The following is a 17,852-nucleotide window of genomic DNA, read 5'->3' as shown; positions in this document are numbered from 1 at the left end:
GAGGGCTACCATCTAGGAGGGCTACCGTCTAAGAGGGCTACCGTCTAAGGCGCCCAGAGAGCAAGGGCAGTTAAGGACCTTGCTTATGGGACCACAATGGGGCAAATGAGGGTGGAGGCAAATGTGGATGCTTCACCTTTCCTGTTTCACCTTTATTTAAGAGGCAACTGTGGCTGAATGGTTAGAGCAGTCATCCTACTATGCAAGAGTTGAGGGTTCGAATCCACCAGCATTCACATGCCAGAGTGTCCCTGGGCAAGACACTGAACCCCTCATTGCCTCTGATGTGTGTCCCATCGGTGTATGGGTGTGATAAATCACTGATTAGTCTCTTTAGAATGATTTCTTCAATTAGCTTTGTACAGATCTAGTAGAGTGCTGTCTGAACGGGTAAATGAGGGCACAGATTGTTGTGTAAAGAGCTTTTGAGTGTCTTAAGATAGAAAAGGGCTATATACGTACAGTCCATTTACCATTTACCTTTCCCATCAACATTTAGTTGTCTTCACATTATGCAAAGTTTTCTGAAACCCTGTTTTCGTGGGTTTCATGAGCTGGAAGCCCAAATTATGTAAAAATAAACTTAATAAACATTTGAAGTCGTTTAAATTGTGGGCCCTGAATCTATAACCTATTAAAGATTAACTTTTTGAATGGAATTATTCTTAAACGTATCAAAATGTCAGCTCAGTCATTTAAAATCTAAATGTCTGTGACTTATTTAATGTTGAAATGATGTTTTAACTATGAAATATGACTGAGCTAGCATTTAATTTGAGATCTAACATCTAAAAATTATAGGAGTGCTTTTCTGGAAACTAAGCTTCATAAATGGAAAGATTTTGGGAAATTTTCACTGTAAAAGCTGAGGAGAAATGGACTGACAATGAAGTTTAGTCTTTATATAGCTAACGTTTAACAACAATATATATATATATATATATATATATATATATATATATATGAAAGAAAGAAAGAAAGAAAGAAAGAAAGAAAGAAAGAACCATTCACTTTGAACTTTTCCTGCATATCAAGCAGGTAAAGATTTTGTTTTTAGCCAAGAATCACTAATATAGTTTTTAGTTATCTTTTTGTTGTTCTTATTTTAACTGTTTTTTTTTTTTTTTCTAACCGTGGATGTGTTGTTTACATTTCTTTATAATTTGTGTTTTTCTTTTCAGGTTTGAACGACTGGAGGTTTTGGCAGTTTTTGCCTCCACTGTTCTTGTACAGCTGGGAGCCTTGTTCATCCTGAAGGAAAGGTAAAATATTTCTCTCCACAGCTCGTGTGATATCAATCACGAAGTAATAAGAAGCAAGTTTTATTTTAAAGCATTTTTATGTCTGTTTGTATTTAAGCTTTAATTTAGGATCTCTCATGTATTTTTAAAAAACTTTTTTCAGTTTGCTTCTTATCTTGTTAATTTAATGTATGTGTATATATATATATATATATATATATATATATATATATAAACATACATACAGTAGTCCCTCGCTTCTTCACTGTTTGATTTTTGAAGACTTGTTCTTTTGCGGTTTTTCAAAGTAAGATTGGACATGACACACAATTGGCTGATTGATGGATGAGCTGCACAAACGGCATGGATTGTTTGTTTAAAATAAATTATTTAAAATCATTTAGCACCTGTGTGCAGACCACAGGTGCAGGGAGAAGCTCCCTACTGCAGCGTGTCATGATCTCTGCTCTCTGCCACCCCGCATTTCTCCTCTTTGCTACAGAAGCTTTGTGAAGGGTTAACCCTTTGCTGTTCAGATGCTCCGATCTACTTTTGTCTTCCAACTTAAAATTCAAAGTATGTTACTTTGTAAAATCATCATAATTACAGAATATAAAAGTGTTAAAAGCTATTTTTAATAATTTTAGAACTTCTAACATCAGTTGTTACAGTGTAATTGATCAAGAAGTACATTTCTGCTCCGTGCTGCATCGGCTGCATGAAGGGTTAACCCTTTGATGTCCTGCTGCACTCCTCTTGCACTACTATCCATATTTCACGTTTTTTACTTATAGCCGGAGGGGGGGGGGGGCTGTTACCTAACACCCGCGATAAACGAGAAACTACTGTATATGTATATACATGTCTGTCTGTGTAGATATAGATATATAATATGAAAATGAATGTATATAAATTAACAAAAGAAAAAAAATCCTTTATTTCAATTTACATTAACCAGTTTATTTTATTTTATTTTATGAACATTTATGAATTTAAAGCCAAAGAACAGAATTTGGTAACTCCCAACTAATTGTACAAAAGTGTCTGAGAGCAAGTTCCTGTTTTAAAATAAGTTTACAAGTGTGTGTCATTGTGTGTGCGAGCTTCTGAACTCCTGAGGTCATAGGAACACCCATGTCTCTGTGTGTCAGTGTTACACCCTCACACTCACTTCTGGGCATCAGGTTTGGGGTTGTCTTGAGGTCAGTTTTCGGGGAGGGGAGGATGTGCCCAATAACCCACACTCTACAATTTCACACACATACACAGGTATCTTCCAGTATCTCACTGAGTTGGCAAACGGTATTTGCAAGGGAATCTACAAAACTGCTTGAAACATTTGTAGGGCACCTCAATTTATATCACCTGAGTTGCAAAGGCTTGCAGTCCTCTAGTTTAAATATTGAACATATTGGGAAAATTATTGCCACAAACTTACTCTTACATTAGTTGCAGCTGGCATCTAAAACCCATTTTAAACCCGTCTCAGTTTAGTTTCCATAATTCTCATTTCATTCCCTTGATTTATGCAGGTTAGTCCTGTTGAGACACAATTGTCTCATTTGTAAGAAAGAATTAATGTTAGAGCACTGGAAGTGTATTGTGACACCTACATAGGAGCTCTGCTTACAGCAGAAAAAAAAATTTGGGCTGCTGCTCTGAACATCTCAAGTCTGAAGGTTTAACCACGCTCTTGGTAAATAGAAAAAAAACAAACTGGTGCAAATCTGCCTATCTTCATTTCAGCAGTGTACCCCAGTAGACTCATTGCAACTAGGGATGGCTGTCAAGGTGGGTACAAAGTGTATCCACCTTTTATCAAAGCATAGGTACAAAGGTATGTAGATGGAGTAAAGAAATACATAATTTAAAAAAATTAACCTGTGCAAAATGCGGCTGCATGGCTCATTGACCGTTTTATGCAACAATCTAAATTCCATGAGATTCCAACTTGAAAATTTGCCTTTTTTCTGTTGCAATTTTGAGTTGGCAGTGAGTCACAACCCACTGAGAGACTATCTCTATTTGTGATCTTTAGCCTGTTAATTATTCTAAAATAATTCTAGTGCTTGTTTGAAACTTTATATTCTTCCCAATACTCCTAACACTGAATGCTAGAAATCGACTTGTAACTGAAACTTTTCTGCCAGCTGTTGATTATGGTGAAATTATGTACATGAGTGCTCCTGCCAGCTGCTTGCAGATGTTGGATTCTGTCTGTAACTACTGTACCCATCACTGCACTGCACTCATTGGTCAGTTGGTCATCATTATCTACATGTAGGCTCTCACACTGGTGCATCTTCATTTATAAATCCCTCCTTGGTGTGCTACCTTCTTGTATCTCCTCCCACTTGTAACATCGTCAGTGCAGTTACAGCGTGTGCTCTCTGGCCTTCATTACCTGCAGCGTTCCCTCAGTGCAGGGAAAAAAAAACAAAACAACCGTAAACACCTGCAAAAAGTCTGGAGAACTTTTGAAAGGTTTGATCCGTTTCTCATTTCAAGACAACTTTAAGAGAAATGAGTGATGGATCAGGAGTTTGAACAATATTGTAGGTGTTAGCAGGTGTTTCTGTTTTGTGCCGAAGGCAGCAGACAGGTTTTGCTGTTTCGTCTGATCTTCATGTTTCTCTTGGTGATCTACATTTGATGCTGGCTCAAATGAAAGAAGTGGCTGTCATTTTGCTTCTTCATGTGTATAAATGAATATCCTGTTCTCTCTCTCCTTTTGTTTGCTCCTTGTCTCTTCTCGTTCATTTCATGTGTCTCCATCACCTCCTTTCCCTTCCCCCTCCGTGTAGCACGCAGACAAACACACACATGTTCAGCTCAGTCCCACCCGGCCACTGTTGTTTACTCTGTTTGTTTCTGTTTTGTTAGTGTGGAGCGCTTCATGGAGCAGCCTGAGGTCCACACGTAAGTATTATTCATACACACACACACACACACACACACACAGATTCCCACATTACAATGTAAAATAAACAAACATGATATCCTCTTGTGTGTCTCTGAGGGGAAAACACACTCACAGAGCCAGCTGTTGTGAGAACAGAACATCCCAAACAACTAGGTCAGACAGGCCAACAAACAGCTACGGATTTAGACGACTGACACGTTCACTGTTCACTTTTCCTCACTGATAGGTTGTATTTTTCCACACCTGCAGAGTTATTTTAATAGATGCTTAAGGTGAGAGCGATGTTTCCATCAACTGAATGAAAAGTTGTCTTAATTAGTTTTTTAAGAATCTGATTCACCTGACAGTTTTACTGAAACACAGATGTCCCTTTCAGATTTCGTCTCGCAACTCCAGTATCAAACAGAATAATGATGAGATTTATACTCATTTAAACCCATTAGCCTCAGATCAATTTTCTTCTTGTCTGAATGGACATGATTGGCTGCTAAAAGGAGGGTGGTGGAGCAACACCTCTATTCCCTCTGTCTAATCTAATCTTTGTGTAGGCAGTGATTGCATAAAACAGTTTTTACACCCATGAATAAATTATGTTGTGCATTTAGTGTATTAATTTGTGTGTTTTAGACAAGTCTTGAAGATGTTATTCATTCAGTTTTGGGGACGTCTAAGATCAAATTAAATCTTTGTGTGTAAATATTTAGCTTGTCAAGCTAATTGCAATACTGAGTGGGGCCAATATCAAAGTGGATAGCTGCCATTTAAAATCAAGTCCAGTATCCAAAAAGTCACATTATTTCAATAGCATATTGTTATCCAGACATATATCTAAATCAATATCAGTAAGTATTTGAGGATCTAGAACAAATGTTCTAGATCTACAGTTACATCAGATCTTACTGATTATTACATACAAATCTACAGGAGGTTTTTTTTTTTAAATACAATTTTTATTTTACTTTTTATTTAACCAGACAAATTCAACTGAGATCATAGATTTATTTTTCAAGGGAGGCCTGGGTCTGAAGACGGCTTAAACATGCATGTATTTAGTCTTCAGGAGGAAATCTGATAAGCCGGAGAAAACCCATTCAAACACAAAGAGTGCGTGCACGTGTGTACTCACACAAATATATATACAGTGCATCTGCAAAGTGTTCACAGCGCTTAACTTTTTCCACATTTTACGCATGTTATAGCCTTATTCCAAATTGTATTAAATTACCGGTAATCTCTTTCTTCAAATTTCTACACAAGATACCCCATTATGACAATGTGAAGATCTTTTGAGGTTTTTACACATTTATTAAAATTAGAAAGCTAAGAAATCACATTCAAGTATTCACAGCCTTTGCCATGAAGCTCCAAATTGAGCTCGGATACTGTTTCCACTGATCATCATTGAGATGTTTGTACAACTTAAATAGAGTCCACCTGTGGTAAATGAAGTTGATTGGACTTGATTTGGAAACACACACCTGTCTATAGAAGGTCCCACAGCTGACAGTGCATGTCAGAGCACAAACACCAAACATGAAGTCAAAGGAATTTTCTGTTGACCTCCAAGACAGGATTGTGTTGAGGCACAAATCTGGAGAAGGATACAGAAACATTTCTGCTGCTTTGAATGTCCCAGTGAGCTCAGTGGCCTCCATCATTCGTAAATGGAAGAAGTTTGGAACCACCCCGACTCTTGCTAGAGCTGGCTGGCCGTCTAAACTGAACGATCAGAGAAGAAGGGCCTTAGTCAGGGAGGTGACCAAGAACCTGATGGTCACTCTGTCAGAGCTCCAACAGTCCTTTCTGTAGAGAGGAGAACCTTCCAGAAGTTTAACCATCTCTACAGCAATCCACCAATCAGGCCTGTATGGTAGAGTGGCCAGATGAAAGCTACTCCTTAATAAAAGACACATGGCAGCCCATCTGGAATTTGCCAAAAGGCACTTGAAGAACTCTCAGACCATGAGAAACTAAATTCTCTGGTATTTTGAGACAAAGATTGAACTCTTTGTTGTGAATGCCAAGAGTCATGTTTGGAGGAAACCAGGCAACGCTCATCACCAGCACAATACCATCCCTACAGTGAGGCATGGCAGTGACAGACTCATGCTATGTGGATGTTGTTCTGCATTTGCAATTTGTATTTGCATTTTTGCAATTTACAAAGATATAAAAATCTTTTCACATTGTCATAATAGGTTACTGTGTGTAGACAATTTTGTGGTGGCTCAGTTGGTAGAAGCTGTTGCCTCTCAGCGAGAAGGTCGCTAAATCAAATCCTGGCCAGGGACCTTTCTGGGTGGAGTTTGGTGGAGACTGAATATATTCTGGATGAACTGTATGTATATACCATAATGGCCTGTGTATAAGCCACTACTTTTTTTTTTTCACGCTTTGAACTCTGCTGCTTATACACAAGAGTGGCTAATTTGTGTACTTTTATTATAATTTACATTTTTTTATATATTTTATTTTGGCAGACTTCCTGCTACTGAATAACATTTTCCTTTGACATACCTTGGTGCTCATATAGCTGCCCAACACCCACCCTTCTTGGGGGTGGGTTTTTGACACACAGTGAATGCCTCAGGTAATCACATCAGAATCGGAATGCATTTATTATCCTTGCACAGTGAAGTACAATGAAATTATTATCTATACAGCCGTCCTAAAGATGGACAGAAGTGTACAGGGGCTGCAGCTTCTAAGATGTGCTGCCTCTGTTCCTTAGATAAGAAAAAGGGAAGAAAACATAAGGAGAGAGGTATAAAAAAAGGATCTCTCACACTGTGTCCTAGACAGGGCACGGTTTGAGACATCAAAAAAATCTACCACAGCAAAGCAACATAAATAAACATAATACATTTGCGTGTTGAGTGGGTAGGGGATGGGGGTCCCAGCACAGCTGCCAGGTGAGTGACGCAGCCCTTGGCACCTTCACATCTCCTAGGTTGCTGCACCAGGGGAGGTGAGGGAGGCCAGTGGAGGCATTGAGTTTGAGGGAAGGTCGTAGCCAGAGCTCCCCCCTAGCCATAGTCCTGATAAGAGGTGTTTGTTTATCAGTCAGCTCGGTTGAGCTCTGTCACAGGTCCATGACCTTGGGGAAGGGAGGGGGTGGGGAGGGAGACAGAGCGTCTTTGTTTCCATTACATCCCAGGAAAAAAATTGAGATAGTTTGCCTATCTCAGGTGCCAGGTCGTGCTGAAAAATGAAATCTTCATCTCCATAAAGCTTTTCAGCAGATGGAAGCATGAAGTGCTCCAAAATCTCCTGATAGCTAGCTACATTGACCCTGCGCTTGATAAAACACAGTGGACCAACACCAACAGATGACATGACACCCCAGTGACTGTGGAAACTTGACACTGGACCTCAAGCAATGTGAATTCTGTGTCTCCTCTCTTCCTCCAGACTCTGGGACCTTGATTTCCAAAGGAAATGCAAAATTTACTTTAATCAGAGAACATAACTTTGGACCACTCAGCAGCAGTCCCAGGCGAGATGCTACTGACGCAGTCTCTTGTTCAAGAGTGGCTTGACCTGGGGAATGCGGCACCTGTAGCCCATTTCCTACACACGCCTGTGCACGGTGGCTCTAGATGTTTCTACTCCAGACTCAGTCCACTGCTTCCGCAGGTCCCCCAAGGTCTGGAATTGGCCCTTCTCCACAATCCTCCTCAGGGTCCGGTCACCTCTTCTCGTTGTGCAGCGTTTTCTGCCACACTTTTCCCTTCCCACAGACTTCCCACTGAGGTGCCTTGATACAGCACTCTGGGAACAGCCTATTCGTTCAGCAATTTCTTTCTGTGTCTTACCCTCTTGCTTGAGGGTGTCAATGATGGCCTTCTGGACAGCAGTCAGGTCGGCAGTCTTACCCATGATTGCGGTTTTGAGTAATGAACAAGGCTGGGTGTTTTTAAAAGCCTCAGGAATCTGTTGCAGGTGTTTAGAGTTACGTTGTTGATTCAGATGGTTAGGTTAATAGCTTGTTTAGAGAACCTTTTCATGATATGCTAATTTTTTGGGACAGGCATTTTGGGTCTTCATGAGCTGTATACCATAATCATCAGTATTAAAACAATTAAAGACCTGAAATATTTCAGTTGGTGTGCAATGAATCTGAAATATATGAAAGTTTCATTTTTATCATTACATTATGGAAAATAATGACCTTTATCACAATATGCTAATTTTTTAGAAGGACCTGTACACTAAACATTAGTAGCATAAAAACATTATACCGAACAGTAGCACGAACATGAGTCTGTGTGAGCAGATGAGCACGCATAAACACATCAACATGAAGCAGATCAGCAGCAACATGATGTAATTTTTTTCACAGTGATTATCCTGGTTAGAGATTCATGAGTCTAAGCCTCAGGGTAGAAGCTGTTCCTCAGTCTAGTGGTTCTGCACTTAATGCTCCTTAACCTCCTTCCTGAGGGGAGTGGGACAAAAAGTGTGTGTGCTGGGTGAGTGAGGTCCTTCATGATGCAGGTGGCCCTCTTCCTGCATCTAGAGGTGTAAATGTCTGGGATGGTGGGGAGGCTGACTCCAACAGACTTCTGTGCAGCCTTCACCACTCTCTGCAAAGCTTTTCTTTCTGCAGCTGTGCAGCCTCCATGCCACACGTTGATGCTGGTGCACAGGATGCTCTCCACTGCACACCTGTAGAAGGAGGTGAGGACTGAGCTTCCCAGACCAGCTCGCCTCAGTTGCCTGAGGAAGTAGAGTCTCTGATGAGCTTTCTTGATCAGGCTGGTGGGGTTGTTGCCCCAGTTGAGGTTGTCATTCAGATGTACACCCAAGTACTTGTAGCTGGAGACCACTTCCACCACAGATCCTTTTAATTTCAGGGGGGTGTAGGTGTGTTTGTTCCTCTGAAGTCCACGATCATCTCTTTTGTCTTCTTCACATTGCTGTGAAGGTTATTTTCTTTGCACCAGCTCTCCAGGTGTACCACCTCCTGCCTGTAGCTGGACTCATCATTGTTTGTGATGCATCCCACCACTGCTGTATCATCTGCAAACTTTACAATATGACAGCCTGGATGGGTACATGCACAATCATATGTGAACCGAGTGAATAGGAGGGGGCTCAGCACAGATGCCTGAGGAGAGCCAGTGCTGAGGGTTATGGTGGAGGAGGAAAAGTTGTGGATCCTCACAAAATGAGGTCTGTTTGTTAAGAAGTCTAAGGCCCAGTTGCAAATGGAGGGGCTTAGTCCTAGTATGAATAGTTTGTCCATCAGGGTTTGGGGGATCATGGTGATGAAGGCAGATATATCAAGTCCACAAATAGCATACAGACGTAGGAGTCCTGCTCGAGGTGGGTGAGAGCCGTGTGGACCACAGAGGAGATGACATTTTCTGTTGATTGGTTCTCGCGATATGCATACTGATGAGGGTCCTCGTTGACGTTGATGGTTGTTTTGATGTGGGTCATGACCAGTTTTTCAAAGCATTTAGTGACTATCGGGGTGACGGCAACTGGCCAATAGACATTCAGACCAGTCGCTGTAGAGCTATTTGGGACTGGGATGATGGTAGCAGTCTTCATGCAGGTGGGAACTGTTGCCAGGGTAAAAGAGGTGTTAAAGATGTCAGCCAGCACCTCGCAGAGCTGATTGGCACATTCTTTCAACACTTTCCCGGGGATGTTGTCTGTGCCGGTTGCCTTGTGCAGATTAATCCTCCTGAAAGTACTCCTTAGTTCTGCTGTGGTCACGCTGAGAATCTCTTCATCTGGTGCTGAGGTGAGTCTGGTGCTGGGTGTCTGTTCAGGTCTCCAAAGCGTGCATATAACTTGTGGAGAGCATCAGGCAGTCTTTGGCGCATTGTTTGCTTCTACCTTTATAATCTGTTATACACTTAATGCCCCTTCACGTGCTCCGTGGGTCTTCTGAGATGAATTGACCCTCGATCCTCTGTGCATATGTGTCCTTGGCCCTATTAGGTATTTTGGGTATCTGATTTGAGTTAATGTAGTTTCTGAAATTGGCCCTTAGTTTGAAAAAAGGTTTTAATTTTGGACCCCTTTTGTAAGTGAGTTTGACACCCCTGGTGTAGAGGTAAATGAGGGCACAGATTGTGTTGTAAAGCACTTTGAGTATCTTGATTAGATAGAAAGGCGCTATACAAGTACAGTCCATTTACCATTTCCGTTTTGCCCTGGTTCCACAGGCATAGCTGAAAAAGGACAGGGGTTGTTTTCTTTTTGCTTTGTTTTGCTTTTTTTACTGGCCTTCCTGCAGTTTTGTCCAGAACCCGTTACCATTGAAGAATGTTATAGAATTTAGAAACAAATAATGTGATATAATGATAGCACCCAAGTGTTGGATAACTTATAATGTGTTTGAATGAAAAATAAGCACAAAATCTTCAATCCTCACTAAATCACTTCTTGTTTTTCTCCACAGTGGCCGGCTATTGGTCGGAACCTTCGTTGCCCTCTTCTTTAATCTTTTGACTTTGCTGTCTGTCAGGAACAAACCATTTGCCTACGTTTCTGAAGGTACTGTCTACCCTGTAATAATCATATCTAATGTCTGTGTTTTTATCACAAAAGAAAAGAAGCAGTTTTTATTATTGAGTTTGGGGAACTGAAGTTAGTTTTTTATTATAGTTAAGGGTAAGGGCTATTCAACTAAATTGCACAGTGGGACACAGTTACTGAAAGTGAACTTCTCAGGAGCCAGACAAAAATGAATGTCATGTAAATTTGATTCAGGCTTAAAATTATTGTTTCATTTTTAATGAATTCGTTGGAAAGCAGTATAAAAGGATCACCTTTTTGGTGGAAATATTAGCTATTTGTTCTGTTTCTCTTATTGATTTTTCCTTCTAATATGAAAACTAATTTTATTTTAAATGAACTCACTGTTGTATACAAATGTTTTTGTTCAGTGCTCCGAGATAACTTCTGTTTTTACTTGGCACTATATAAATAAACTGAATTGAAAATTGAATTGACTGGTTGAACTAAGCTCATGCGTGGGCTGGATGTGACCCCTGGGCCACTAATTGAACAGCCCTGGTTAAGGTGACAAAGTGAAATGATGTTCTGACTCATTTTTCATTCATCCATTATCTTCCACTTGTTTCGACGTTGGGTCGTTGGGACAGTAGCTTGAGCAAGGAGGCCTAGACATCTCGTTCCACAGCCACCTCTTCCAGCTCTTCTGGGAGGACTCCAAGGCATTCCCAGACCAACTAAGAGACATGGTCTCTCCAGTGTATCCTGGGTTTTCCCTCGGGTCTCATCCCAGTCATGCATGCCCGAAGCACCTCCCTATGGAGATGCCTAGGAAGCATCCTTGCCAGATGCCCAAACCACCTCAACTGGCTCCTTTTGATGTGGAGGAGCAACAGTTGTACTCATAGTCTGTCCCGGATAACTTCTCACCATATCTCTAAGGGAGTACAGCTACCCTGCAGAGGAAACTAATTTCAACCTCCTGTATCCGTGATCTCATTCTCTCTGTCACCACTCAAAGTTTGTGGGCATTGGTGAGGGTAGGAACGTAGACTGACCGGAAAACGTAGAGCTTTGCCTTACAGCTGAGCTCCCTCTTCACCACGGACCTGCACAGAGTCTGCAGACAGTACACCAATTCATCTGTCAATCTCATGCTCCATTCTTCCCTCACTCGTGAACAAAACCGCAAGATACTTGAACTCCTCCACTTGAGGCAGATCCTCACCTTCGACCTGACGTGAGCAATCCATCCTTTTCTGACTGAGGACCATGGCCTCAGATTTGGTGGCGCTGATTCTAATTCCAGCCACTTTATACTCTGCTGCGAACCACTCCAGTGAGAGCTGGAGATCATGGTGTGATGACACCAACAGAGCAGAGATGGAATCTTTAGGTCATCAAACAGGACTCCCTCTGCCCGCTGGCTGCACTGAGAAATTCTGTCCATAAAAGTTATGAACAGAATCAGTGACAACTGACAGTCTTGGCAGAGTCCCAACTCCCACCCTAAAGTGGTCTGACTTACTACTGGCGATGTGAACCAAACTCTTGCACCGCTTGTATGGGGACTGAACAGTCCATAGCAACGAACCCCCAATCCCATACTCACTGAGCACCCCCCCTCCTCACGCACACACACACACACACACACACACACACACGCACGCACACACACACACACACACACACACACACACACACACACACAGTATACCTTGAGGAACATGCTTGAAAGCCTTTTCCAAGTCCACAAAATACATTTAGACTGGATGGGCAAACTCCCATGACCCCTTGAGAAACCTAGTGAGGTAAAGAGCTGATCCAGTGTTCCACAGCCAGGACAGAACATTGTTCCTCCTGGATCTGAGGTTCCACCAGCTATCGGAATCGCTTCTCCATTACCCCTGAGTAGACCTTACCTGGGAGGCGAAATAGAGTTATGCTCTTATAATTAGATAACAACCTCCCATCCCCCTTTTTGATGAGGGGAACCACCAATCCAGTGGCACTGCCCCCGATGTCCACGCAACATTGCAAAGGCGTGTTGACCAAGACATCTCCACAACATCCAGAGCCTTAAGGAAATAAAGGTGATTCTCATCCGCCCTGGAGCCCTGCCACTGCAGAGCTTTTTAATCACCTCAGTGACTTCAGCCACAGTTATGGACAGACCAAACCCGAAGCCCCTCTAGTCAGCTTCCTCCATGGAAGATGTGCTGTTGGAGTTAAGAAGGTCTCAGAAGTATTCCTTCCACCTCCCTATGGCATCACTGGTTGAGGTCAACAGCACCCCACCTTCACTGAACACGGTGTTAGTCAAGTGCTGCTTTCCTCTCCTCAGCCTCCTGATGGTTTGCTTGAATCTCATTGGAACTGACTGTCTATATCCAAGGCCTCACTGAACTCCTCCCACATCCAAGCTTTTACCTCAGCAACAGCCAAGGCTGCAGACTGTTTGGCCCTCCGATACCCCTCAGCTACATCCAGAGTCCCACCGGCCAACAAGGCCCAATAAGACTCCTTCTTCAGCTTGACAGCCTCCCTAACCCAGGGTGTCCACCACCAAGTTCATGGATGACCACTGCGATAAGCACCTACAACCTTGTGGCCACAGCTCAAGGCAGTCACTTCAACAACTAATGTGCGGAACATGGCCCACTCAGACTCAATATCCCCTGCCTTAGCTGGGATGTGGTTAAAGCTCTCTCGGAGGTGTGAGTTGAAGATCTTTCTGACAGGTTCTTCTGCCAGGTGTTCCCAGCAAACCCTCACTACATTTTGGGGTCTACCGGATCTGTCTGCCATCTTCCCCCACCATCTGACCCAACTCACCCCAGGTGGTGATCAATTGCTAGCTCAGCTCCTCTTTTCACCTGAATGTCTGAAACAAACGGACGCAAATCAGATGACATGACTACAAAGGTAATCATCGATCTACGACCTAGGGCGTCCTGATGCCAAGTGCACTTATGAACACCCTTATGTTCAAACATGGTGTTCATGATGGACAAACTATGACTAGCACAGAAGTCCAACTATAGAACACTGCTTGGGTTCAGATCAGAGATGCCATTTTTCCCAGTCACACCACTCCAGATCACACGTCACAGTTTTTGTCAGTAAAAAAAAAAAAAATTGTTTTTGAAGGATCTGTTTTTTTTTCCTTGATGATTTCAATATTTATTTAGTAAATAACTGAAAAGCTGTATTTTTTAGTATAAAGTTTGCTGGTACTACACAGAGAAAGATGATGTGTAACCCTGCCTAAAGTTCAAAAAGCGTTCAATACAAAAACAACTGGACTTTATTTGTAACAGAAGACGTTTCGCTTCTCATCTGAGGAGCTTTCTCAATTCAAACAGCAGTGAGTGAGAGATTCGGGTTATAAGGCTGAGTGAGATAAGACACACACACATATGTAGATAGGCAATTCACACCTAAACACCTTAACAGCACCTGCCTAAAGTTGCAGTTGGGAATTTAATGCTGATAAACACTATGATCGTTTTAAACCTTTTTTTTATAGTTGTCTCACACCTCAAATATTTAAAGTTAATGTTGGCCAGAAGATTTAATTTAGGTCATTGTCATGCCATTTTTCCTTTTCCATTTCAATTTTTGAGTTACTGCTCATCCCACACTTTTGGATAACCCCTTGCAAAACATACATCAAAACGTGGTTTGATTAGTAATGGTGCGCTATGACTTTTGGTAGCAGTACGCCATTCAAAGTAGATTAAATTTGAAAAAATACACAACAGCGAAGAAATCCCCTTAGAGAACAATGGGATTATGGTGAATTGAGTGAAAAGCCCAGTCCTCTTTGGAGCTCTATAGCTCAATCATACTTCACAGTAAAAACCTCATTCAAAGTTTAAATGGGTCCTAAGAAGTTGGACTTTACATGAATGAACTGTTTTGTTTAAAAAAAAAATTATTTTGTTTGGTTGTAACATTTTTACACAATTAAAATTTAGTTTTTTGGAGATTCCTTCATGGAATGCTCAACTTGCTTAACCCTTGTATTGTCCGTTAACTTCATGACCATTTATGTTTCCTAGGGGAAAATCATCCACCTTATTTAACTGCTTAAAAATACTGTTTTTTTTTTTCCTACAAAAAAAATTGTTTTAGAACTATCTCAGCCTGAAATAGAAATATCAAATTTAAATGACTTTTTAATTTTTATTTTAACTCTTTAAGGGTCTTTTGTTTAAATAAACTCCACATTTCAGTAAAAAAAATATTAAAATAAAATTGCAAAATGTGTAATTATTATTACATTGCTATCCACAGAGGGCTGAGTGAATAGCAAGCGACCATCAGAGCACTAACAATCGGTCATTAGGCTGATGTTCCTCATTTATCATGTGAACAGCTAGTTTTGGATGTCAACAACAAACTGGTTGATCCACTATGAGAAGGGGCTGTTTATAAGACTGAGTTTATTGCAGCTCCTCAGACTGAAGAAGTATTTTGGATTAAAGACGAAACGTGTCAACAAGTTTTTTTCTTTTTTTTTCTTTTGAATCCGTCCAGAGTACTTGACTTAACTTTGGTAGATAGTAGTTTTGGTTTTGGAAACAAAACTATATTTTCACAGTTTTTACTTTTCTGTACGGTTTAAATTTTAAAGGTAGGTAACTTGAGTTTTCTTTACCCAGTGAGTCTCAACTCAACAGAACCTGTTTTTCTTCTCCACCCTCTCTAAAGTGCACACATCTAAACTTTCAATGACTTTCATTGTATCTTAGATAAGAATTTTCTGCAAAACTTTAAGTGAAGAGTTTTTCTAATGTTTCATATCTCCAAAGTTACACACTGAAGGAACATGAATAATAACATGTGTGGCTATCAGTCCTGCCTGTGTCTCATGGTTTAAGAACTTTTTTGATGCAACTTCCAGTGTTCATACGGCCACTACGTTCCTTTAGGTCTGTTTGTGTCCTAAAGGCTGCTGTGGGCTGCCCTTCCCTTTCCACTTCCCCAAACAGATGTGAATCACCATGGCAACCAGTAACTCAGCAGATTCTCTATCATTAGCTTCTATATTACTCAGTATACTTTCTTAGGTTTTTCTGTCATGACTGCCCCCCCAAAAAAGTGTCTAATTTCACACTTAATGTTTTCTAATTATACCTTTTATGTTCAGGAGAAGAGGATCATGTGAATTCAGCATTTAAAAGTTTATTAGAAAAATAAGAAGAGGTTTCAACTTGGAGTTTTAAAATAAAGCAAGTAGATAATAACCAAAATAAGGGTCTGGCTGTGACAAAGCTTAATTATTACAAAAAGTATGTCCCAAATTATTAATGGGCTTTAGAATATAAAATTATGGATGCTGAAATTTCCTGAAGCATGTCTTCATATATTAGTTTCCTCCTCTTCCTCTTTTTTTTTTATGTCTTGATTTCCTTTTTCCCCCGCTTCCTCCAGCTGACTCATTGTTAGTTCACTGATGCGTGAGGTCAATGTGTTTTAGCTGTTTGTTGTTGCTCTCAGAACAGTCTCAACATCACTTAACATCTGACATTTAGGAAGCGAGGTATGTTCAACCTATAAATACAGACACACACACATGCATGCACACATACTTAAACGCACGCGCACACACATACACACATTCCATCGGGGACTATGAAAGTGCATTATGCAACATGTTCCAGAGAGCAGTAATGCAGTTTCTGGGAGACCGTGCAGCATAACGACACTCGGAAATGTCCTCTTCAAACACTCGGATCATAAATAAGTCACTCCATTAAAGTGTTTGTTTAGTCTGACTCAGTCTTGCTGGCAAAACAAACAAAGACACACACACACACACGTGTTCAATGATAGACACACTGAATTGAAGCGGGATGGGATGTGATGAGTTCTTGACCCGACACCAAGCCAAGGAGAGAATTTTTCAGTATGACCAACAACCTGATGTTGCTGGAGATAATACTACTAAAACTATCTGAAACTTACAGATGCTGTGACAATATATCCTACCAGCAAGGTATATCAATAGAAACACAAGACGCACACAAAAGTGAGATGGTCTTACAAACAAAATAAATAATAAAATAAATATTACTAGAAAATAAAACCTTAAGTGACTTCCTTAACCTGCTTTTTGCCTAGAGCACAATGTAGCAAACATTTTATGATTATACCTCTTTCTTTTGTGATTGTATTGTATTTATGTTTTTATTTATTTACTGGTATTTATTTATTTATTCATTTATTTCTTTACCTCACTAAAAAGACTCACGCTTACAATATTTTCCCCTGAATTACAGATCGGACTCAGTCTTCATATTTTTATAGTTTTCTTTTAAAGTGGCTGATGTTTCTCTTTCGCTTATCCATTTTTAAATGAATGTTTTTAACTCTGACCTTTGAATTTTTCAAGCATAAAACGTCTTTTGTTTTTTGTTTTCTAAGAAAACCTAGACATTTTTCTGCCATTGATTTGCCAAACAATCCTTAAGGGTTATTTTTGTTCGTAGCTTTTTGCAAACGGGTCCTAAAGTTTACGATGATTGGGCTTCTGTTGATGAAGTTGTGTTAAATTTCTTGGACTGATATCTTTGAAATCAAATGCACCTTCTTCTCCACAGCGGCCAGCAGCAGTTGGCTTCAGGAGCACGTGGCCGACCTGAGTCGAAGGTAAGAACATGAACACAACCTTCTCCCCTCAGCCAACCTGTCCTTCTGTTCTTGTTCTTTCTCTCTTTTCCCCACCTCATCAGCAAATCTCAGTTTTCAGGAGGATCTGTTTACACTGACTCGACACTAAAACACATCGCTGTGGTAAAACTACCCCTCCTGTGTCTTATACTGCATCTGCTTGTCCAGGTGTGTTAATATACGTGCACATTTGGGCCGCCTCAGAAGTCGAAAGACCATTCTCAGTCTTCATCAAAGACACATGTCCTCTTGGTTAAAGACAGAACAGCTCATTGATCAAACTGACATAGTTGGAAGATTATTTTCCATATTTCCCATCAGAGTAAAACAAGAACGCAAACTCACTCCAGAAGTCAAAGGGCCACAAAGTGAACTGAATTATAGGCAAGTAAATGTTTATATGATGTGAAATTAATATACGACATACAACTTCATTGCTTTTGAATACAATAATTGAGGTGACTTATTAAAATTTATAGTGGGGTTTTCTTTGTTTTCACACAGGGTCAAAAATATACATACAGACAGACTCAAAT

At 40.6% G+C, this 17,852-nt stretch overlaps 1 protein-coding gene across 1 annotated transcript in view; it reads left to right on the top strand.

Moving 5' to 3' along the window:
• slc30a6 (solute carrier family 30 member 6) overlaps positions 1–17,852 on the top strand; it is a 129,405-nt gene that overhangs the window by 89,684 nt on the left and 21,869 nt on the right. Inside the window, exons 7-10 of the mRNA XM_037687155.1 lie at positions 1,182–1,262; positions 4,125–4,160; positions 10,583–10,677; positions 17,247–17,295. Coding sequence (XP_037543083.1) covers positions 1,182–1,262; positions 4,125–4,160; positions 10,583–10,677; positions 17,247–17,295 — 261 coding nt within the window. The remainder of the gene's footprint in view (positions 1–1,181; positions 1,263–4,124; positions 4,161–10,582; positions 10,678–17,246; positions 17,296–17,852) is intronic.

Source organism: Nematolebias whitei, chromosome 1 (assembly GCF_014905685.2).
Source record: "Nematolebias whitei isolate Nwh7 chromosome 1, NemWhi1, whole genome shotgun sequence".
In the NCBI taxonomy this organism is placed as follows: Eukaryota; Metazoa; Chordata; class Actinopteri; order Cyprinodontiformes; family Rivulidae; genus Nematolebias; species Nematolebias whitei.
The sequence above is the reverse complement of the archived record's forward strand: the minus strand, read 5'-3'. Positions and strand labels throughout refer to the sequence as shown.